General features: G+C 45.0%; 2 protein-coding genes across 7 annotated transcripts in view; one reads left to right on the top strand and one right to left on the bottom strand.

Annotated features, from left to right (window-relative positions):
* The window catches only part of LOC114877073 (neo-calmodulin-like), a 57939-nt gene that overhangs the window by 8637 nt on the left and 24957 nt on the right, over positions 1-24345 (bottom strand). For 2 of the 5 annotated variants that reach the window (XM_029189198.2, XM_029189199.2), the window contains 2 exons: positions 5073-5315; positions 1351-1384 (listed from right to left, as the gene is read on the bottom strand). In XM_029189198.2, the coding sequence (XP_029045031.1) occupies positions 1351-1384; positions 5073-5315 (277 nt within the window). Of the gene's footprint in view, positions 1-1350; positions 1385-3249; positions 4419-5072; positions 5316-15453; positions 15496-18863; positions 19802-24345 lie in introns of those variants that run through there. The other 3 variants (XM_029189196.2, XM_029189197.2, XM_029189200.2) reach the window with 3 other exon arrangements.
* LOC114877074 (troponin C-like) lies at positions 203-11698 on the top strand. Of its 2 annotated transcripts, none has more exons than XM_029189204.2 (5): positions 203-273; positions 8853-8871; positions 9516-9659; positions 10561-10809; positions 11383-11698. In XM_029189204.2, coding segments are annotated over exons 2-5 (423 nt in total). In that variant the 5' UTR covers positions 203-273; positions 8853-8870; the 3' UTR covers positions 11412-11698. The 2 variants fall into 2 exon arrangements, with proteins under 2 accessions (XP_029045037.1, XP_029045034.1); XM_029189201.2 differs by lacking the exon at positions 203-273 and adding an exon at positions 8322-8528.

Genomic DNA, 24345 nt, shown 5'->3' with positions numbered 1-24345 from the left:
GTGCGAGTGTATGCATGCGTGTACAAATGTGTGGTCAGGCGTTACAAGTCGTACAAAACTAGTTGAGATCGCGCGAGCGTCGGGCAAGTGGCCAGCCCCGACGGAATCATGAGAGATGCGTCGTTATAAATTCTCAGATCCTCCGACGAACAGGGTGTAGTAAAAATCCGTTCGCAATCGTTTGACAAAACGAATAGAATTTGTAAATATCAATTCGCCTGGTAATAGTGGCACAAACAATTGCTCTGTTGGGAGAGTAATAAATCACGCGAGGTAACGAATCTGGTGGTAAAGATCCGGCAGATTATAGTATGAAATCACGAAACGCGTCGCGACGGACCTCGGAATACTAGTTTCTAGACATGGTCGTTCGATCTTTATCGTTCGCCTCGTAGATCGAGCTGCATTCACCTTGCGTTTATCATCGCGTAAACACCCGGCGATGCATTAACGTGCACAAACGAGAGGGCAATTTCTCATTCAGCGGTTTCCCGTGGGTGCAATCAGCGATCTCTGGTCGCGTGCCATTGCAAAAACTTGCGACGGAACGCAACGTTTGAAAGCTCCTCGACGCCGAATAACCGCGGACGCGAGTAAAGCCAATGTTCGCAGTCACGTGAGCTCGAAATAATGTTTTATGAAACATTATTTCACCAAGATATAACGCGATATACCCTTACGTAAAGGTACTCTGGTTAATTGAATGACCTTACACGCGGCTACTCGTTTCGGAAGCACGAATCGTTCATGCCACGATCTCTCGAGTTAATTAATCAAAGCATCAACGAGTAGAAACGAGCGAACGCGAAGCGAGACCAAAGTGCTTTTGTAACACGCTCTTTTCCGAAGGGAAGTAGCTTTAGCACGACGTTCAGTGCAATTAAAAAGAGTTCCCCGCGTATTGCGGCATTGCGGTGAAAATCGCGAACAACTCCTCCGACTGTAATTTGCGAAACGAGGTACATACCTCGAGTACCACTGCCGAGCTAACGTGTCATACGTACGTTCGCGTTCGCGTTCGCGTTCGCGTTCACGTTCGTTCATCGTTGAAAACGCCGAAAAAATTTCGTTCGTGGACGCTTGAATTCTGGGTCAAAATCTTGACTCGTTACACTAACACGATGTTCGACGAAAGAAAGATGTTTGTTGCTCTCTTTTTCGCGTCGTCAAAGGCAACAGACCTCTTAAAACCGTTTCACCCCGTGCGACGGAAAAACGAGCTGTAATATCGTGAAAATGCGAATAATTGCGCCGTTCGTAATTTTGCAAATCTGTCTTGGAAGCAGAGTTTTAGCAACGCTGGATGAAATTTCGTACGGACGATGAATGCGTTATTTAAAATCCACTTACCAGCCACCTGATCCTCCGTGAGCCCATATTCAGACTGAAAAGAAAGAAAAGAAAACAGGAAATGAGCAAAATTGGAAGATGCGAGATACGGTGCGGGATTTAATTAAATCGTTAACGCGTCACGGTTGCATTTCATCAAAGTTCAACATGCAGCGGAGTTGATGCAAGCTGTGGCAATCTGTTTGAATTTCCAGCGAAATCTCATTAATCTCATTAAATTAACGGTGAATAATTTTCTGTCCGGTAATTACCCTGCCGGTTGATTAACTTTTTTTCCTCGATTCATCGTGTGCTTTCGTTCGATTCGGTGAAATAAAACGGTATCCGATCCGTTAAGGTATTCGAGGAACGCAGACTCCACTTTGGGGCAAGTTAATTAATGTAACACCGTTCCACCGTTTTCCAGCGAGTGTTTAATCACGTAGACGTATGCACGTACGGTCACGTAGAATTCGCACGATTAACGACCCTGTCCTAACTTGCAAATTGCTCGGGCCACGGTAATACCCGTGCCGGCTTATCCGCCTTCTACACGCGACTGTGCTCGACATTGGTAAATCAGCATTAATAGACAGCGGATTAAGGAACATATGCCGGTAGCGCGATTACAGCAGCACCGACTTATCAGCAATTCCATAGTCCGCTATTGGCATTTATGCGTACGCCATTGTGCAAATCGCTTTGCTGATACGAAGATCTTTGTGTACTGGACATCTCTTGACAAGGTTTGCCGGTAGAAAATATTTCCTTTCATCAGCGATGACAAATTAATCTGCTTAACACAATTGGATGAGAAATCGACGACGAGACTCCTTAAGTTTAAGTAGTATGAGTGCGTTATTTACGCGTCAAACGGAGCGCTATGGCTCTGATTTAATTGCCTGGCAATTAAATTGTCTATACGAGTGAGTTTGCCACTCGGTCAATCTTTGGCGGATTGCCTGTTAAGCTCACCCGTCGCTCTGTTCGTTAATGGGAATACCGAGAAGAGTTCCAAGCGTGATTATTAATAATGAGATGTTGCAACTTCGCCGAGCCACTCGATACGGCGTAATCGGGGTCGCGCGTGGAAACAACGAAACTGAAAAAGGTCGTTAGATTATTTCGTTCGGAAATGGTGGGTGGCAAAGGATAATTTGGGACTTGATTGCCTCCTTAGAGAACGTAATCGCCTTAGGAAGTGCTCGAAGTAACCAATTTCCTGGCAGTGTCGTTAATACGAGCGTTTTAGAAATAGTTTCCTAGAAGCTCGCGCTAATGAAGCTCACCATAAGCTGAGCAGATTGGTTAACTTTGGTTGTGAGTCAGCCATCGAGTGATCTATGGTTACAGGCGCATCTTGGATGTTGCAATTTATATCGAAATAAACTTGTTGAATTCCAAAATTTATAAATATGATATAGACAACGTTTCTTCTTTGTCCTTTTCTCGAACGATCACTTTGACTCTTAGTCTGTCACATGGTATTGCATCAATTGCAAGTTAGCCTGTCACGGAAACTCGTTGGTTCGGTAATCCAGAAACATTCGGGGATGTCGCTTCGAAATGACTTTCACGGATTACGTCCATGGATATCCGTGAATGTAACCGTAAGCACTGTGAGAAAGTGACACAAGCCTGTCGGATCTGTCTCAGTCGAAAGCTCTTGGTTCGATGCTTCGAGGCTCTTTGGAGGTAGACAGAGTCGGCGTTCAACTAGGTCACGTCCTTTTCCAGCGTTTCTCAGAGGGACTCGCATAAATTCGCGAAAATTCAGCTCGTCGTTTACGAGTATACGCGTCTGTTCCGCATTTATACGATCCCTTTGAATTTCTCTTGCAAACTCAAACACGCGGTCGCGATCGCGTCCATTCAAAGCGAATTAATATGTTCAAAGAATTTTTTAGTCGAATTACTCACGCTTATTTGTCGAATTTGTCCATCAATGGTGCTCGTTAGTCTTCGCAGCCTCCCATAGGCCGACGAATATTTCTTCTCGGCGTCCATCATGTCGAACAATAACGTCACCCGCACTAATTTTATCGATTAACAATTTGACAGCGTTAAAGACACTTTCCAAATTCACATTTGGTCTCAGCAGTCAGTTGCACCGTTTCACAGACCCTTCATCCTTTTGTTTAATTTCACTCGAATCAATTTTTTTCTCTTTCAAGTTTATCTTAAAAAAGTTTTGGTCCTCTCACACGAAGAGCCTGCCACGCGTCAATCGAACTAGCGCGGATACAGGACCGAACACAAATAATATTTATGGACTAGCGTGCGGTAACGTCACCGCTTGTTTGTGGCAGCGAATCATCCGACTTGACTTCATTCTGATCCTCCCCTCTCGAATCATGCGTAAAATAGTGGTGACGATTTTTCCCGGTCAAGACGTACCAGAGATTGTTATGCACGACGACTTTCTACGAACGCGTTATTCAAGCTAAGATGAAGCGAGCTTTCAAACCACCTTCGGCTGTTTTTAACTTGTCAACGCTTCTCGACGATTGGCCCACTATCTTCTTCTCTGTTTGCTTCTCGTTTTCTGTCTTCATCTATCTTTAATTCTGTTTCTGTTAATGGCAACTTGCTCGCACTAGATTTGCCAAACGATACGCGGTAAGCTGCGCGGCGGATCCATCTTTCATCTGATCGCGACTGATCGAGTAGATATCTCCTTGAAAACGATTTTCAGTACGCGAGACGCCAGCTCATCAGCTGGTCAGCCAAATTGAATCGAGCATGATTTAACCGGACAACGACTGCAATCACGAAGTCTGCCACAAATATTTCGGTCGTTCTAACTTTGGGCGATCTTATTCTTGCATATCTTGCTTTCCGTGCGTTAGTCAAGATCGAGTTTCTTGAACTTATAATTGCTGTATGTATTATTCACATCGGAATCGAAAACGAAGAACATTCAAATTGGTCAATATTTTCCTTAGCGAGAGATTCGTTTCAGTAGGACGAAGGTAAAGTCGTCTGCAACTATTTCTGGAGCGTCGCGACGAAAAATCACGGTCATCTTGACCCGCTTTGTCGTAGGTGTCGCCTTGTAAATTTCTTGAAATGCATTCCCGCTTGCTATTTTTACAAATATTTGATACCGATTCCAACAACACTGTTGCCGTACCCTTGAATACAACTTGCATACACAGAGGCAATTTATACGATGGGAAACTCGTTTCGCGTTTTATTGGATCGTGGCTGTCGCGTCATCGGTGAATTGACCTTTGCTTACGACATACCCTAGGGTTAAGTATTGAATTGAATTCGTTTCGAATAAACGACAATTATCGAGGTCACTAGTGACCAACCTCGGAACGTGATACAATTGAGTAGCCGAAAGAAAAAAGTGAAAAAGTTCAAGTAACGTTAATATTCTAAAATTCAAGGTAGCAAGAAGATCGTGTTTCAAATGATTTACTGCGACAGTCAACGCGTTAAACTTAGACGGTTTTCAAATTATTCTTGTTCGCGGACCCGTGCTACCATCTAATGGAGGAGGACGGTTTAGATCAGACTACTATCCGTTTCTACTGTGCTCAGTCTGGTCGGTATCAAGGTGGATAAAGAACTTTGTATCTTTAGATATGGTCCACCGCTGTATTTCATCGAAAAGCTAGCTTACTCTTGCGCGGTAGTAGTAAAATCGACCGTGTCTGACCAATACCGACCGTTACTACTGCGGAGCGGCGCGGTGGACGAGTAAGCCGCGAAGAGAAAGAAACGATCTTACTCACCAGATTGATGGTGACGATAAGGTCGTACTGCTGCCTCTGTCCCTTCTTCTTGTTCTTGCCAGTCTTAACGGAAGCTGCCTTTGGCGTGACCTTAACCTGCCCTTTCTGAGCAGAGGGCTTCTGTGCCGGTTTCGCGGCACTTTTTGCACCAGGCGCCACCTTTTGCCCGGCTGCAGGTGCTTTTTGACCCGCGGATCCCTTCTGGTTGACGTGACCCACTCCATCTGCTGGTTTGTTGCGAGCCTATCGTGCGGAAAATAAAAGAGCATCGTTAGATTCGTTGGCGATCGATAGCGGCCACCGGGCTACCTCTATCGGCGGACGTGTAATCGCGCTTTGCTTCCCACGTGACCGCGGATTAATGGAATTTCGAGGGTGAGTCGAAACCCAGCACCGTTCGAGCTGTTCCTTTTAATTGCAGCCTGATTAAACAAGCGGCAAATGGAACCACGAAATTCGTTTGCAAACTCTTCTTCTTCTTTTTCCCTTCGTCAGCAGCTTCGTTTCTGCAGTTGAACATAGTTTCGTCACCAGATCGTCGAATTTCTCCTTTGTTTCCCTGCTATAATGACTTTTCATCGACTTTCGACTGAACTGCGGTAGACACGAGGCGACCAAGGTTCGCTTAAAATGAAAGGATCAGCTCATAGAAACTAGGGTACAGTTTAGGGGTTGAAATTGGAGGGACCTTTTAAAAGACGGTCGTTATCTATCGCGTTTTCCCAGGGGAACAGTTTGTATAAATTTGCAAGCTCAATCGAATGCAGACAAAGTGAGCATCAGGAATTGCAAAAATGACGTTGTTTACCGATCCTACGGTTCGCTGTGGCTAAAACGTAAACTAGGCCATCGCCGATTGCAAATTTCTTTTACTCTCGGTCGCAAGGTAATCATTTATGTTTTGTACTTTTATAAAACGCAACCAATGCGTTTTGAGCAAGGTTTGAATCGAAGAAGAAAGCATTAGCGAGAAAGAAATGGCGAAAAAACGAGGGGTTACGCAGCGAGAACAATCAGTGGAAACGAAAATTCGTTTCTCTCAGGGGATAAAAAGAAATCTAAGGTCGTAGAACGAACAATACCCTCAATTACGAGTCGAGAATCCGAGCGAGCGTTGAGTTTACATTTCGAGGTCGGGGATGCATCGCGCGGCATTGTTCGCAGATTCATGCTAATGACACATCGTTGAATGATCCACGGTAATTTCTGAGACTTTAGCCATCGCCCGCCACCGAGCCTATTGTTTTATTTTCCTGTTAGCTTTTCCGTGGAAATGAATCGCCTGCCACGATAATCAACACGCTGATATAGCTAAGACCAACTGTTTAATTTGTACCAATTTAAACGACTACGTGAAATAGCATTTCCAAGTCATAAATATAAAAGAAGCCTTTGATATTCGTTAAAGCGTACGATTCGTTGAATCTCGAAACGAGCAGAATCTATTTTCTGTCTGCGATTCTTGAATTAAACGATCCTCAATGAATCAGCTGCGCCATCGTCCACGTAGCAATCGAAGCGACCAGCAAAGGCCGAAACAGAGCTCTCGAAACGATCCATTCGACGGGAGAGTTTCAATTGACAATCTTTAGAGGCATAAAAGTCTTTAGATAGCTTTAGGTCGATCCTGTAAATCGAATATCCTCGTTATCGCGAAATAAACGGAAGCCTGCGTTCGCCTCTCCTGGCAAACAATCGTGCAGATACGAATCTCTGGAAACGAGTCGGATTCCGACGGCGTTGATGCACGTCGGGTGGGAATAAATCGAGTCAGTTGATACAAACTTCCGGCCGATCTGGTATCTGCCGTGGAGGCCAAGAGGAAGAGATTCGATAATACAACGGGGAACGACGAAAACTGGACCGTATATAAAACAATACGATCGTTCGAACTTTGAAAATCCAGCCAGCACTGAAATAAAAGTAAAATTTCCACTATGAGTCATCGTTTTTCGAACGGTTTATGCAATCGACGAGAAAAGAGGGTGAACCAAGAAGTTCGTCGACCGTTTGCCCAATTACATGGCAAGGTAGACCCTGATTTAAATATAGAATGACTCGGGTGAGGTACACAATTGGTATTGGACATTCTAAAAATACCATGGAGTTTATTCAAATAATAATTCCACGTAGAGATGGCACGCCTTGCGTGGGAGGAACTGACGAGATAATTATAGCGTTTGCCTTCTACCGCGTTCTTACGAAAAGCACTATATCATCCAACGCAGCCGGACGTAAAAAAAAAAACGCAGCTAAAGCTGCACTCTGCTGTCGTTTACCAGCTACGCGACATAACAATAACATTTTTCGTCACGCTGCGATGCGTCAAGTTACGCCGTTATGCAACTATAATCACCGAGACCCCGTTCCCTCCTGAGAGCTGCCATAAATAATACCAGCGCTCTGCGAAAGAAACAATGAATTTTAACCCTTTTCCCTCGAACTCATTTTTAATTAACTCCAATTATCTGGCAATCAGGAATACCAAGATGTTTTTCATGTTTACGGGACTCGATTCAATCACGATGGTTTAATCAGTATCTGGCAATGGTTCGTGTACAGAGTTTCGATCGATCTCATAAATCGGATATATGTACTAGATAATTCTTCTACGGGCCAACTCTATTAATCCACGAGTGTCCGAGGATATTAAATTTCTTGGTAACAAATAAAAAGAATCGACAATATATTGCGCGAAGCGATGTGATGGTTGAATGGAAAGCAGTAGTATCATAGTCTGGAATGTTTTGAAATAGCATCGTCCCCACTTCTTTCCCCGTTCTGTTACCGTGTTCCTGTCCGCCTACTCCAAGAACAGTTTCTGCGGTGCAGGAAAATTTTACTGCTTTTCCCTAAAACTTTTTGGCAGGCGGTCCGATCCGTGTCGAAAACAACCACATAGCAGAGAATCTAAGTAATATTCTCTCCCTATAATGTATCGAGTTGCTCGCTTTTTTAACGAGCAATCGTTTTGACGCGGCAATTTGTCGTAGCGATGTTCAAAACTCTTAAACCATTTAAGAACTCGATTACGCTGCACTCGAGGAACGTTCTAGTTTCAATTTTACGAGGAATATCCAGTTTCTTGGTAGTTAAGAGCACGGGGACGAACAAAGTTCCTCAAGATTTTCGACCATCAAACGCGCCCGAACATTCCAAGAGTGACAGGTTGACACGTGTCCTTGAGTTGGGCGCGTTTTCGGGACGCGTTAGTCACACGTTTAACACGAAGAACCGTAGCATTATAGCGGCGTGAACTGACGTCGCGACGCCTCACCCGCGCGGGAACCCGTGAATTTCGATAGTTCGCAGGAAGGGGTGAGAGAGAGATTCTTCTCCTCCCCTTCCATGCGTTCTAGCTGAGCTTATAAAAGATATCCAGTGCGGATAAACCATTAGTGCGAAACAACGAAGGGACAGAGCATCGAGTTAATCGCATACAACGCACAGAAGATGGTCAGTTCCATTACGATCGAGTGTCGAACGAGCTTCGGCTGTGTTACGGGTTGTTGCTGTTGTTGCACGCGAACGCATTAATTGGTGGATTCTGTGCGGAAACGATAGAGTACCGGCAGCATTGGCCTGGCGCCAGCAATCTTTCGATCGGATCAGCTTTTTCGTATGGGAAATAATCGACGGACGGTGAATTAAAACGCCGAGTCTCTATCGAAACTCGTTTCGCTTCCCTGCTTTCTCTCCCTCTGTCGTTTCCGCAGAAAAGTGCTGTTACACGTTTCAACAGTTTAATCGTACTGAAACTCGGTTTCTTCTTTGTTTCAGGATGAGGAACAAGTCAAAAGTAAGTACACCTTAACAATGGAACGAGTGGGAATGGGATTTCATTAAATTTAAAAGGTGTATTTCACGTGGGTAGGGGCGGGTCACGATTTTGAAGAAACGAATGAACCGTACGTTCTCTTACTCTCGTAAGAATTTCTCCAGACTCGATTACTTTCTCTTGGTGATATCGATTTATCGTCATATTCAACGAATAACTCGATTCCATCACGCTATTTTGCGAACTTTCTCAGAAACGCTACAACTATGCTCCCGCGTCCACCTACGCGTTTCGTCGTTCCACCAGATACGGCACAGGGTAGAGAACGCGTTACGCTTTCGACGTGATTGCGCAATCCCAGCTTCCTATCGCAAAATAAACCGTCGATTGACTTGGCCGCGTTATTTTAATACGCGCACACCACTGGCAGAGCGTGTAAATAAATAGGGGCCGGCGTGACGATGCGCCTCGAGTTCGCACAACCGCCTCTCGTCTCGCTCTAGAATTTTCAGAGGAATGCGAAGCGGCTTCTAATTCTGGCGGCTCGTTTCCGAGATACATACATTCGTCGATAAAACAACGAACATCGACGCCGGTTGTTAACCCCTTCCCATCCTTCCCTTTCGGTACACGGAGGAAAATGAAGGACTCGTTGTATTTTACAGTGCTCAAGAGAGCCTTCTCCATGTTCGATTCGACAAAGTCGGGTCGGATCGAGAAGGAAAAAGTAAGAACGATCCTGAACACCCTGGGGCACACTTTCGATGATCACGAGCTGGAAGTGCTATTGAAACAAGAGGATGACGAAGGTACGGATATTTTCGATTTCCTGCAATTCGCTCGTCCAAGAGTCGTAAACAAGCATTTCGTTGCATTCCCGCGAGTATTATAACAATTTTTGGACCAACGCGACGCGACGCTGGGTGCGCCGCCGATCGATGCCTTCGTTCGATCGAATCGGGCCAAATAATTCATGATATAATGGCTGAGACGCGGCAATGCACGTGTATAGAGGTAACGAAAGCTAAACAACGCGGACGCGAAAACTTTCCTACGTCTTTTCCAGCCGAAGGCTCGTTCGATTCGCGTTCAACGCAACGACCAACTTTTTCCAATCGATTGCCACACGCGCGACTATACTAGTCACCGTTTTCTTGTCGTCTCTTTCAGCTAATTAAACGCACCACTTCGCGACATTTCACCCCTTCGTTTTAATCGTTCGACTCGACGTTCCAACGAGGACAAATTAACCGTGACGTCGATCAGTGATACCAAGCCGGACAACAGGAATTAGCGTAAGCCCATTGAATTGCCTCGAAATCGAGACAATGCGGCTGGCTAACAACGCATTCCGTGCTTCAGCTTTATCAGCCAGCATTATTATGCAGATATCGTCCTACGTGTCGACCGAATATCCGAGATATTCTCCGATTATTCTCGTTTCGAATCTAATTTTCCGTCGAGACGTCCCTCGCTGGTATCCTCGACGCGGATGCGACCGTTCGACGGACATTATATATCGATGCTCGTTATAAATTTCACATTTATTCCTGGTTCCGCGTAAACGGAGTCGCTTGGAACGCTACCAAGTACATTATCTTGGATATTTTTCCATGGGTATGCTTGTTTACTGTGTCGCGACTACGTCAAACTAAAGATAGTGTGTACGAAGAAGAGAGGGTTTTAATCGACGATTGATCGGCCTTTCAGGCAGCGGCAAATTAAGTTTCGATTCGTTCTACCGGGTGGCCAGCCACTTCCAAGAGGAGGACGACGAGGCTTTGCAAAAGGAACTGAAAGAGGCTTTCAGGCTGTACGATAAGGAAGGCAACGGTTACATTCCCACGAGTTCTCTGCGAGAAATCCTTATGGCTCTGGACGATCAGATAACTCCAGATCAAATGGACGGCATGATCGCTGAAATTGATACCGACGGCTCTGGTACCGTCGACTTTGACGGTGAGTTTTCATTTTTTTAATGGACTAACTGTTTGCCTGTTGTAATTTTCCTCCCCCTTTAAAGAAACCTAGTCACCAGCGACCTCCATGGTAATTAACGTGTTGAGATACCTGTACCTTGTCGATATATCAACTCGATTACGCATTACGATATTTTTGGCAAAGAAAAGTTTCTCGAACGAGAGAGCAGTTACGATACCGAGCACGCGAACTTTTTTGTTAGCCCGATATCTATAGAATTCGTTATAGTGGCTCGTGCGAGGGCTTGATTAAACCTCGAACGTCTTAATACACCGTTCTTTGAAAGCTTCTTTCAAAAAACTCGGGCCAGCCCTTATAATGGGGCAAGGATACGACCTAGTTACTTTCCAGGAGAAAGATTCGTCTTCTACGGCGATCAAATGAAAAGAACTATATCGATATAATCTCGAGGATTACGCAACGTTTCATCCGATAATAAAAGCTTTGCCATGGAGAATCCGTTGTGAAAGTGACGAGGCCTCTAATAAGGAAGTTTTTCTACGTCTTTGAATGAACGCGTTCGATTAATCTCGTTAATTTTTTCTCTTACAGAGTTCATGGAGATGATGACCGGCGATTAAACGACTCATCGCGAACTCACCGTTTCGCGTGAAAGGAACTCTTGCATTTTCTTTCTACGATACTCCCGTTAATCGTGGGCGAACGAGCGATCCTCCGTCTCTCTTTCTCTTTTTCGAAATTGAAATTCCACCAGAGAGAATAGAGCACGCGTTACTCGTTTGGGCCGAGCTTGGACACAAAGGATTGCAGAGACTTTACTGGACTCGATCTTGCTCGTACCATTTGCTCCCGCGTCATGTATCGGAATCGTTAATTGAACACTCGATTAAACGCTATCTTTCACGATCGCACATCGCTTGATTCGAATCGCCGGACGTCCATTATTCTCCATATTCTTGCCGGAAATCAACGGTAACCGTGAAACGTGTCGCGTTTGCGGGCGACAGGAATCAAGGTAACCGATTATCTCGAAAATCAGAAAGTTGTGTGGTATATTAATCGCAGATCTTTAACGAATAAATCGGTGAGCGTGCAGGAGGCTCGCGTTCGAATTCCATGAAGGCCACTTATTCGATCAAGTCGGCCATCGACTCGCGACTAGGTTCGAGGTCTTCGTGCTTTATAGGTTCGCGGTGTGCATGTGTCGGCCAGGTTATCGAGGTTATACACGATGATACCGCTTGGTTGGTCATTCGATAACAACGAGAATATCCGAGCACTCATCGGGACGTTTGCTTTTCGATTCAATTGCCAGCTCAATTCTGTCTGGATTGCACTTTTTGCCTTGACTCAACGGGTATACGTTGCATCCTATGGCAAATGAAAACTGACAGTAATAATAAATGAATCATGTCCTGCTTCATTAATTCGTAACGAGGGAAATTATCGTGCTCCCTAATGGTTTTCCATTGGAGAGAACGAGGTTGCAAATTTCAACACTCGACAAGGGAGCAATTGCAGACGATCAGTCTCTCGAATCCTGAGAACGATGAGCGTCTTTAAAAGATTCTTTTGGACGGAAAAGAAGGCGAGAAAGTCGGGATCCAGTGAAAACGCCCAGAAACACCCCTCGCCGCCCAACGTCTCCCATGTTCCGCTTTCGGCTTTCGCCTCTCGCTTCTTTCTCCCTCTATCATCCGTTCTCGCCTTCTCTCTTCTAGCTTCTCGCTTCGTCTCTTCAGCCAGGACCACGGCTGCTGGCCTGGCCCCGGCCGTTTCACCCACTCAAGTTTTGTCCGAGTGGTTGCGAGCGAGACCCGGAAGCCGCTTCCGAAGGATCAATAATTGGGGCCGACTGCAACCGCCCTTGAAAAGCTATACCCTCTGGGTGCACGGGTGGTGCTTCGTAAAAATGCATCGACGATTCAAAGGACCGTGTAAATGTGTCCAAGATGGACACACGACGCTTTGGTTACTCGAAATATCGTGATGGGTAAAAAGTGTATCTGTATACAAAAACGTTTCCACGGGATATCTCGAGTTAATGGTAGTTATTAAAATTGCTCGAGAACAAGGGAAAACGTTTGAAACGCTATGAAACGCTGGTAAGACTTGTTACACGAGGGAAACAAAAGGTAAGGTATAGCCCTGAAGAGCAATTACAATAATTGCGACCTGGATTGTTCGTCTTTATACTCGTGACGTTGTAACGTCGTCGTTTTCTATGCGTTTAATACGAGTTCTCGTGCCGTTGTTCGTCGAGTGACGTAGCGATCTGCGTGGGGAGCCAGGAAACGTTCGCAGCTGAACGAACGCGTGGATAGAACCAGTAGTCGATTAAATCGTGTCGAGAGATCGACGTGACACGAATGACGGATATCCAATACACTCGTCGGAGTAGAAAAGCTCAGCACGGTTACAGCAGGTGCAAGCTTGTGCACGAAAAGATTCTATTCCACCGTTTCAACTTCCGTATCCTCGGTTAGCATCCTAGCTGTACACCCTATACAATTCTCCAGCAGAATCGTAGGGGAAAGTGGAGCAACGCTGGAACAGCACAAAGCGCATTACCGAAAATGCGACTAGAAATTCCAGATTATTCAATCGCACGTTGCCCCAATGCTCGACAACGTCACTCCTAATGATTCTAATAACGTCCGATGGAATTAACGCCATTGAAGATCGCTTGAATATGGTTCGTCAAAGACAACAGGCGGAGAACAAAGGTTTCTACGAGCAGCAGGGCGTGAAAGTGATCAAACAAACATGGAAAATCACGACCCTGGAACGTGTCAGTGCACCTACGACAGAATAGACAGAAATAAGTGAATAAGATTAATAATGAAAGTAATGGCTACGACAACACCAACGAGAAGGGTGCAGTCAGGCTATCGATCGTCGTTCTCAGTCCGAACCATCCTCAACCTGAACCTACTGCCTTCCCCACTACATTCAAAGGCTCTCGCCGTCCTCTCTTATTGCTTTTATATCCGACGACTACTTGTCAGAAGGGTGCTCCGAACGAGGGCCTAAGATGCCATTCACCCGGACTTTCTCCTCTCTTAATCTACGATAGAGGCCGTTTTCGGCCCGTTTGTTTCCGGAAGAGGCTCCTCGTCCCGAAAACGGATCGCCTCGCGCCTCTGTAGTTTGTCTGGCGCGGCAGGAATTCGTTGCTCCCTTGCTGCATTCCGGAAGCGATAGATTTCAACGTTCACCAACGAAACAGGACGAGGGGTGAAATATCGATGGCTTTTTTTACCCTCACAAACGATCCACCGATATCCATCGTTCTTCTGAACGGACTTACGAGCAATATCAATAATATTCTGATTAAATTTTAATCATCGACTCGTGATTGATATGGAATTAATTAGCAACATCTTTGGAATTTGCTTAAATGTTGGAAAGAACTTATTACTCGGTCAAATATTTTCTCGAACGAAGGCAATAAAGTGTCGGATAACTATTCGATTGAGGACGAAAAGCGCAGCCGTGGCACCACGCCCCGTCGCTCGCATTGCAGTCCAGTGGTTTCAAGATCAAACGGTTCCCGTCTAAATAGCCCACAGAGAGAGCACGATTCGCGGTCCCAGTAATTAATATGCAAAACCACAGAGAAACGCTGCTGGCGAAGGAAACTCGACGGTCGAAAGTCGAGGCAAGAATTAATTATCAGCCTGGGGTTTCTTTGCCTCAGCCTCGATCGAATCAGCATCGCATCATTCGAAAAAAGCGCTGCTAATTATCGAATCGTGTTTAGATCGAGATCCAGGGTCGATTCGAGCGACTTTCACCGTGAAAAAGTTACCGGAGTCCATTTTCGGGATTAGCAGTCCGCGTTATCGTAAATAACGACCTGTCGCGAATAACAAGGTCCGTGTCGCCGATTCGGTTCGTCTGATATCGAGCACGGCGACATTGAGTCTACGAACTTGTGTTACCCTTTTTTTTTTTACACAAAATTCTACTCCTCTCACTTCCTATACTTACTTTGCTCCTCGCGCAAGAATCGCCGCGAACTGTGTCGAAGAGAAAAAGTACAGAAGAGAAGAAGAAGAAGAAGAGAGAGGTGAGTGAGTAAGAAAGATTAAGTAAGAAGGGATGCACGCGTAGAAGATTGTGGACTAAGAGACAAGAGGGTAAAAGACATGCAAGATTCTATGGGTTGGAAGTTTCGTAGGGGGTGTGCGTACAGGTGGCATGCCTCATTCAGCATTCCTATTCTCTGCGTGTGAAAATAGAAAACCGTCATCATGCATGTACTATATACACGAACGTGTACTACCGTTGAATATTTCTGTCGTATAAAACAGAACTATGTAAACCGTGGTCGTAGAGCCTACCGTTCCGTATACCGTTTCGCGATAAGCGTTTCATTACGGTCGACTAATCGCGGTGACTTAGGGTCGGTCGTTCGTTGTCTCGTACTCGACGTTAATGGTGTGGCGATCATGAACGTAACAACGCGGTAGAACGTAACTGGGTTAGTTAATCTGCTCTCCGAGAAACAGGAAACGAGAGAAATTCGCGTCCTCTACGCAATCTACGCACGAGCAAATGTTAAATGTCTATACTCTAAGTGTCTAGCTATGTCCAGCTAAAGTAGCTAGTATCACTAATTTCTCAGCTATATGTGGATTATGTCATTTTGGTATGTACCTGGCTCAGGCTTCTAAAGCTACTTGTACTGGCGCTGCGGGCCTGCAAACACAAGTACAGTACAGGTCACCAATCACCACACAACACTGCAGTTGGAAAAGTACAAATACAGATATGGTACAGAATAGATAGATACATGGAATAGAGCTGGTTACAATTTAATACGGGCGCGTGGTAGTATCGAGCCGATAGTCTGAGGGACGAGAGTGCATAGTAGTCTGTAAGTTCAAAGAGAGTACACGCATGTATTTAGAGAGAGATTAGATGCAAGGTTGTTAGAAGGAGGAAGAAAACATTGTTGCTAGAAAATCCATCGAGAGGGCCAGCAGAGAAAGTCCCTTATATCGAAAACTGTTCTAATTATTAACCCTTTTGTGCAAAATCATTTCGGCAAACATACAGTGATAGCATTCGTAGTATCCATTTACACAATGCTTGCATTGTTTCGGAGTACTCAAAGGGTTAAGGTCGTCAGAGAATAGTCTCTCCCTAAACTTCTTCAACTCCATCCCACTGAAGCTTACAGATGGTAGTAAGGATATTTTCCAAAGACAGACGTTCCCTGCTGGCGAGGAAAGTACATACACGAACTGATCTCGGGAAATTTGTCATTTTCGTAAACACGGTATGTACATCGTGGTAGTAGAGCGTATTAACAGCAGTGCACACCGAACATAGACGACAGCATAGCGTGAGTTCTCAGTGTTGAACAGTTCAGAGGCAAGTTTTCGTGTCTCTCAGAGTTACGTGTAGCTCATATTTCTGTACAACCAAAGCATTTAGGAGAAGCAAAGAGACAGTATCTCGTGACAAAGTGGAAAGAAAAGGTTCGTGTTGATTCTTCAGCGCGGTAACTTCCATTTTAAGGGTAGATTTTCACAAGGACTCGCGTTGTTCGCATGAATCTCGAAGCTCGTATAAACTGTCGTCGCGCTCGTTTTTTAATTGGGGTTTTCTCGAGGTTCGCGTGTTAATTAATTTCACTCGTGGCAGTTACACTCGTCCAGTAGTACGCCTCCGTATAATTTTCGATTAGTCTGCAACAGTGTTATGAGCGGTGGCAAGGTGTGCACCGTGAACGAATGCGTTTTCACGCTCAATTAACCGCTCGTTATGTTCAGCACGTTTCGCCTGGTTCGTTGCTTTCCGAAGTATTCTCTACGATTAATTCAATCGCGATAGCGTGTCCGACATCGAATTTGCAACGAAAGGCAGTCAAGAAGGAAACGTTAATCGGAAACTTGCAACAAATAGAATTAATTTCCATTGAACGAGGCGATAGAAAGTTCAGCAGGCTGAAAAAGCGTGGTCTACCGAGGGTCATAGATCATTAAAATTCCGGTCAACCGTAAATGTTCGCTAATTGGATGCTCGCCGTGGGAGTAGCGCAATGGACACGTCGAATATTTCTACGGTCGCGCGGCCAGTCGAGTGAAAATTTGCGAAACAATTAAGCGACCTGGGAGCAATTTACGCTAGGATACGTGCCACGTTCGACGCGAGTTGTCGCGGATAAACGTATCGTAAATAGTAGAATCTTTGACCACGTACCGTTCTGCTTTCACGTGTTACCTGTCTGTTGAAAATAAACGTGTCAGGTGTTTCCAGCGGGAAAATGCATGTACGATGAGTCGTGTATAGAGTTCCTAGTGGTCGATAACAGGAACGACAGTAACATACGGCTTGTGAAACGGCTTGGTTAACGCAAACGAGATGCGATAAAACTGGCTAGCGTCGAGATACACCAGTCTACTTTGCACCGTGTCGAAGGCTATGCTGGCTTATTATTTTCCAGAAATTACGACGCGATGCAGGAGAAACCGTTTGGCGCAAATATGATGAGAGCACATACGGTGAAATCTAAAATAGATTTGAAACTGCTTGAACTTTGTCTGCTGAAATCTTTTTGCATGGCGAGGATTCGCCTTTCAAGCAAGTCGATAATTACTTGGCATGTTGCAACTGCTTGTCGATAGCCTCTTAATTAGCCGCGAGAATGAGCAGCGGAAAAAGGCCGAGCGAGAGGACATTCGAACAATGAAATGGAAAAAATTCATCGTCCGGTAGAAGCGGATTTAATTTCCGCTCCGGTGGTAGGGCATAAGCTGGTAACGAACTTCCTTAATGTTCTTACGGTTGCCTCTTGCCAGTATTTCGTGGTTGTGGTTGTAAGGAAATTATTTGTCATAGTTCTCACAGATGATTCTACATTTTCGAATCGATGAAGATTTATTAAAATTAACCTTGACCCAAAAATTCAAGGTTCTTACACCCTGTTGTCTGAACGATTGACTGAAAACCAACATCTGGTTGGGCCCACGTTCGTGCCAAAGATTACGATGTTCGATAAGTTTTTTGTCAATTTTCTTGCAACTTTTCGTTCAATCGAGAAACTGAAGTGTGTCAGTTTTTTCTATCATTTATCTCAATCTTTTTCGCACGATTTAGGCCGCGTATCGCTTTTAGAAGAAACGAAAAAGGTTGACTCTTTGTCCCGGAGAAGTAGGGAAAAGATGGCTCATAGCAAAGTAGCTAAGATTCTCTTAATAGAGAAAAAAGGAATCCCTTGGTATACATAAGAGAAGAGTGAGTATAAGGCCACCTGGTACCGTAAAAGCTCTCTAAAAGCTCCCATGAACGGCACAGATTTAACTCACGAAGAATCCTTTTCCGTCTGAGCGTGAAATACTCTTGAACGCTCCTTTTTGCAAAAAGCATAGGAGTATTTTAGTTAATCGCCAATATTTCAACGGAGAATTTAAGTGAAAAGTGTATTAACTAAAATAAAAAGTACACCTTTTCCGATTTTCTACGAGGAAGTAATAAAGTCGAGGAAACGTTTCCCGACATTATCGTTCTAAACGATGCGCGTTTAGTGTCTTCATTAGTATGCACCCTGTGCGTCCAATCCTCTTTCCCAGCCGTGTAGGTGTCTGCGCTACCATTCCGCACGTCGTGAATCGTTTTTACGTACATAATCTGTTCCACAACGAACGAGATTCATGCGAACGTTTATTCAAGTATTTATTTATCGTTGCTTCAGCTTTTCACGATCGTTGCTTTTTAAACTGCGACATTGCGTGGCGATTTTTCGATCGCAAGATTACGTAGAACTTGATATGCTTCTCTGGATATCACACACGAGGATAATAAAAAGTGACATGTGTCAAGTCTCGATAATATCATTGAGAAGTGTTACAGAAAGATATCTACTGAAACGTGACAGCGGGAAAGAGAGGTGAAAGATGTTCCAGTTAATTTAACCTGATCTATGCAGAAAGAGTTTGTCAATCTTTCAAATCACGAAACAATCTGTGTCGTAGTATCAGCGTGATCAACGTCGTCGGACGCGAATGAGAAAACCGTGTTCGAGTTAGTCGGTTCTGCAAATAAGATCTCGTCGATGTTACCTTGCTCCTATTTCGGGGCGCGAAGTCCTCTTTGCTGGCCTTCCGTCGCTTATCCTTAAGGATCATTCTCGCCGCCGCGAACGCCATTCTGCCGGTGCACTCTCTTTTCTTTTCCCTTCGTTTCTCTTTTTCGCAGCTTCGTCGGGCTCGACGGGAACACACACAACGAACCACAGCCTAGCAGGAAATTGCCGGTGATTCGCGATTCGGGATTCACGAAATTAACTAAGGTAGACTATTATTGCTTCTCGATCACACGGATTATCGTTGAATTACGAACTCGCGATTCTACGATTTGATTGATTGAAATTGATGTAGATTGAAATTCGCGACGCTACTTTTGTACTACGAGATATCTACGATTCTTCCGTTTGCCCCTTTTCGTAATTATCACTTGACTAGAACTAATATTGACGTCATCTCCTCTGGCCGCCGGCCTTATCGTTGACCTCTTCTACTAGCTCCTGCCGTGTTTCACAAGCGCGACCGAAAAGACGAGATCTCTGAACACTATCGATTATGATTTTCTGGATATACACAGCCAATGGTTGCCTGCGGATTGACTAGACTCCGTTTCCTCGTTCCTCGAGTATCCTCTGGAAATTGACACCGTGGACGAGCGACGTTTCACGTCGCCGTTGGTATCTCTTTGTTCCTGTCGCTTCTGGTGTGTAGCTCGATGACGGGCTCTCGCGAAAGCTCGACGAGAACATTTGCCTGTCGCTATGTCACCGTTATTTCCGGTAGATTCTTCGTCCTCGACGTTTCTCGATAAATACAACGTCCCCTCTTATTCTCTCCTCTTTCCTTTTGTTGCGAGCTCGTCCGTTGTTATACGCTCCTTCAAACGACTACATTCCAAGCGATACGAGCCGCGGCTGATGCTTCTTCATGGCTCGATCGATCGATCATTAGTTGTTGTAACAATGGCCATGAATCTAAAAAGAAAGGGGTTCGTTGATGGACTGGATGGTCGAACACCTAAGATCGACCCTTCTCAATCAACAGTGGTTTCAGACGAAAAAAAACCGGGATTGTATCAATTATCTTTAAAAAGTGGAGGATTATCTTCTCTCCTTTGATTTGTTGCCAGTACGCGTTGCCTTTTACCTTTGCTTTAGCCGGAGGGTTAAAACTAAGCGAAGATTTTCGCACTTGCGGTGTTGTTCGCTTTTCATGGGAGGGGGGAAAAAACGTTTAAACTGTGATAGGAGGAAGGAAAACGCGAAAACTCGAGGTTTGAAGTGTGCTTTGAAGAGGAGTCGACGAGCCTTGTTGAGGAGGATGAGAAGGAAAGTAGAATGAGCAGCGTTTGCGTCTGAACCGCGAAACTTTTTCTAATTAAATTCGCTCGCTCGACGCCTCGATAGATTTTCGCGAAGGAAAACAAATCGACGCGAGGCAAAAGCGAGCCGTTTCCGCGCTGCTACGGTTTAGCGTAGTTTCGCGTAGGAAACGTAATGTTCGAGTGAGAAACGAGCCTCTTGCGTTCCCCTGTTTGAAATAATTCACCGCGACGCCTGCACGGTTTCCGGGTTTCGCGCTTGAAACGTTATTTCGCAATTTACCCGTCCAACGAGTTACAAAATAATTCAATTTGCACGTTAATAGCTTCGCTGCTCTGTATCCTGTTTAATTTAACACCGACTCGAATTTGCCGGATACGAAATGTCATAGAAAAATTGTTCTCGTTCTTCTTCCGTTGTCGACATTTTTCCACGAACAACCAGTTTACACGGACTGAGTTTTTCTAGAAATATCGGGTCAGATGCGTTTTGCTGTAACGAGGCAAAAATCGCGCGTTTCGAGCGGAACGTGTCAGCTAAATGGAAGAAGTTTAAATCGATGCAGCGAACCGTGTTATTCGTACCTGAAACAGCAACCAACGAACAATAGGTACCGACGAGTAGTTTTCCCTTGAAAAGCGTCGCACTCGAAACTACCCCGTGAAACGACAACATGTCCGGGTGAAATTAAAGTTTTCCTACGCTAGTCTAGTTCAGAGGATGTGGTATTGCATGCCCTGACATCGCGCGCTAATAAAGGCTTTAAAAACTGTGTACGATAATACGTCAACTAGCGACAGGGCAGTAAGATCGAATGGCGCTCGGATAACAAACCGGTGTAGCGTTTTACGTTTATAACGAACGATATAACGGGGCGAGAGAGAAGCGTAAAAGCTCCGTTAAAAATGCTATCTGACGGCCGTGTTGTTACAGGTTGCTTTTCGAGGCGTGGCCGCGCACGTACAGCTGGATCTACTTAATCGATTCCGCACAGGAAACCAACTGCGGGAGAAGCTATCAAAATGTTTAAACAGATACTCGAAACGAAATAATTCTAATTTTTTTTGTAGCTTCTCTAAAAGATTGCGCACTCGATTGCTCGCTTAATTTCGATTTTTCGAGTTCTCGTGTAACGCTTAAATAAATTACACCCTCTATCGATCGAAATGTTGTAATCTAAAATCAGACACGCGCGAATGTATGTTTCCACGAATCGTATCTGACCTGACTTCTATCGCGGATGACACACCTAGGTGGATAGTATGTACTGTATTTTTTGTGTCGCGTCAAAATTCTAGTAACGTTTTCAATGAACGATTTTCAACTCTTCCATGCTAAAGTTTCGCGTCGTTTCCTTAGCTGAAGAAGAGATTCGATTTTCCTTGATCAGGGTAACGATAGTTCGAACGACAGGAGTAATAACGTCGATAAGAGCAGCCCATTGAAACTCGAATGAGATTTCCTGAGAAGCAGTTTCATTGAAAAATTGCAATTTCTGCCCTGTCCAGGGCTAACAGCCTCTCCTCGAGCAAACGATTTAATCGGGCATGCGTGTATCGACCGTCCTGCAATCATTCTCCTCTCGAAATTAAAATATCGGATTTCATCCTCCTACGTTTCGAGGTAATATTTCCTTCCGATCCATTGCCGATTTTTCCTCCCTTTAAATCGTGTCACGAGCCCGCCCCGTTCCGTCGGATCGCGTCCACGAAAACGCTACAGTCGAAGCCGGCGAACCCGACACGATAAATGCGGTCGACCAACCGCGAAATCGGATCGTCGATAACGAACTCCTGGAGGAGAAGGTCCTGCGGAAATTCAGGAGATTATGCGGATATCGAGAAGACTCGTTTTCACCGATGGGAAGTTTGTCCGTGTAAAAGAACGACGCGTTCTAACAGGGAAGATTAATCTAAACTTTGGCCTACTTCGAGGGGAACAAAAGTACCCTGGTTCCTTAAAGGGAGACACCGTTTAAGGCCGATCTCGTGGAGCCTAGTAAACATGATCGACAGGAAGATTTTTCACGCCAAACCATTTGATTTACCGTTTAAAAAGTTTCGAAAAAGGGGGATGCCAATGAGGACTTGAAGTTCGGTACGAGTATCGAACATAGAGTGTCTGAACGGGATCCTGACGAAAATTTATTTGCGCGTTATCTCGTCACGACGAATTTACAATTACTTGCCACGCCAGTCACGATTTCCTCGTTTCAGGCTCGTGTGTTACGTCGCGACGACCGTGGCGTCGGCCTCGCCCTCTGACGTAGCTTAAAATTCGATTAACCCTTTCGATAGTACCACTATACTGGCTTCCTACTAAACGATTATTCGGGACAAAACGCCGCTCTAGCGGCCTTGTATCCGCTGAAGCAGCAGACACTTTGGATGTTGTTCGTACAAATAAAAATCACTTTCTGATCGAAAGTTACGTATATAGAATAGAATAAATTTACACTAGAATAAAGGATTACAAGAGAATCGATGTAATCTCAGACAGACGCGAAGCCACGGAAGCCAGACTGATGCTTGTGGTTGTAGCGTTTAGGATTTGCTAGAATCTTGGTATTACGAATGATCCCTCTAGTAGCGCTACATTGTGAATGATGGTCAAGGTGGAAACAGTGTGGGTGGATAAACGCGTAACGCGTCAGGTTTGCACGGAAACTCGTCGATGTCCATTATTCAGCATAAAAAGAGAATCAAACGCGACGTTTTAATGGGTGGTGTTCGGTTCGTTACGCGGCCGTCGTTCATGTGTGTCAGTCGGTTGCCGATGGAACCGATAAACGCGTATGCACGTTGCTGGTATGCAGAGGAACCGAGTTACTGGGCTATCGATGGTGCGGCCCGTTGTTTAGGTTAACAGCCCCCAGTCACGCATTAGCGAACCGATCCCGCTATATCGTCCACCCTCTATCCTTTCCTTCGACTCACTCTATTATTCGCTTTCTGCGTGCCTCCTCCGTTACGCCGTGTCCCTGACTTCGATCCGCATTCTCTGCCTCGGGTGAATAAAATTAACAAACACTGTCCTGTTCGCGAAAATCACTTGGCCCGATAATCTTTCGCTTCATCCTCCTTTGGGAGACAATCGAGACGGATTTGCCAGCTCGTTCCAATTCTTTAACGAACCCGATACTTCAACCACGCGAGCACGTCACGGCTCTTTTAACGTTAGTGCGCTTTTCATTTTATGTTCCCTTATATCTGATTACGTGACGTTCGTTTGTATAATTATCCCATAAATTCAATGCAAATTCTCTGTTCGGATAATGTAAGGAACGACATTCTTTCTCCGCAACGTCAAACTTTTAGATTTATTCCGCGAGTTTCGTGCAGTAGAGGTTTGCACAATTCAATACCCCATTGGGCAATTATTTTGTTACCCTAAACGATCGCATGCCGCGGGCAGCTAAACCACGTCTCAAAGAGTATTATCCACGTGAAGGAGCAATAATCACGCGTCGCAACGTAACAAATGTCAAACGTCTTGAGTTGAAAAGTGCGAATTGAAATCCTCATCCTTTCTCAGCAACTTGTGCAATGGAACGTAAGTGTGCCGAGACAAATTTCTGCCCGTTCGCACGAGCGAATTGCAATTTTCTAGGGAGATCGGGTCTCGTCTGTTCCGTTCGAAACTTCTCGGTAAGCTGGTGATTAATAATGAAAACGACAAATCAGAAACGTACTGCTCCCACTCGACATCGCTTAGCGTTCATATTTCATCGAATCCGCCTTCCGGTTTCTCGGGAATCTCGGATGTAGGCTGAGTTCTCGGTACCTTATCCGTAGATACCTTCCATAAAGCTATCTCTGCTTTAGTTCCAAGAACCGAGGTTCCGTACGAAGTCCCATACCATGAATGTTAATTTCATCATTTCCCATTTACATCATCTTGCATTTGATAGCTGCGTAATTTCGTATCAGAGTATCCAAATGTAAAAGGTCATAAACGTTCATAATTTTCGTTCTGAAGTGGCTAGCTGTTCGAGAGAAATCTTTCCGAAAATCGTGTCTTCCCCGCGTCCCGTTCCATCTTTGTTACTCCCGCGGGAACTTGGTGTGGAGGTAGTATTGATCACTCCCATGCTGCGCCCACCTCCACCCTCGACGTCCTCCGACCTCTGTTTTCCATCCTCCGTTCTGCATCCTCCGTCCTTTATCCTGCACCCTCTTCAATCCAACGTCCTCCGC

Source organism: Osmia bicornis, chromosome 14 (genome assembly GCF_907164935.1).
Source record: "Osmia bicornis bicornis chromosome 14, iOsmBic2.1, whole genome shotgun sequence".
In the NCBI taxonomy this organism is placed as follows: Eukaryota; Metazoa; Arthropoda; class Insecta; order Hymenoptera; family Megachilidae; genus Osmia; species Osmia bicornis.
Note: the sequence above shows the minus strand (reverse complement) of the source record. Positions and strands in the feature narration are given on the sequence as shown.

Coding starts and splice junctions, on each gene's coding strand:
- LOC114877074 (XM_029189201.2), top strand. Junction 9,660..10,560: donor GAAACAAGAGGATGACGAAG/GTACGGATATTT, acceptor TCGGCCTTTCAG/GCAGCGGCAAATTAAGTTTC. Junction 10,810..11,382: donor TGGTACCGTCGACTTTGACG/GTGAGTTTTCAT, acceptor TTTCTCTTACAG/AGTTCATGGAGATGATGACC.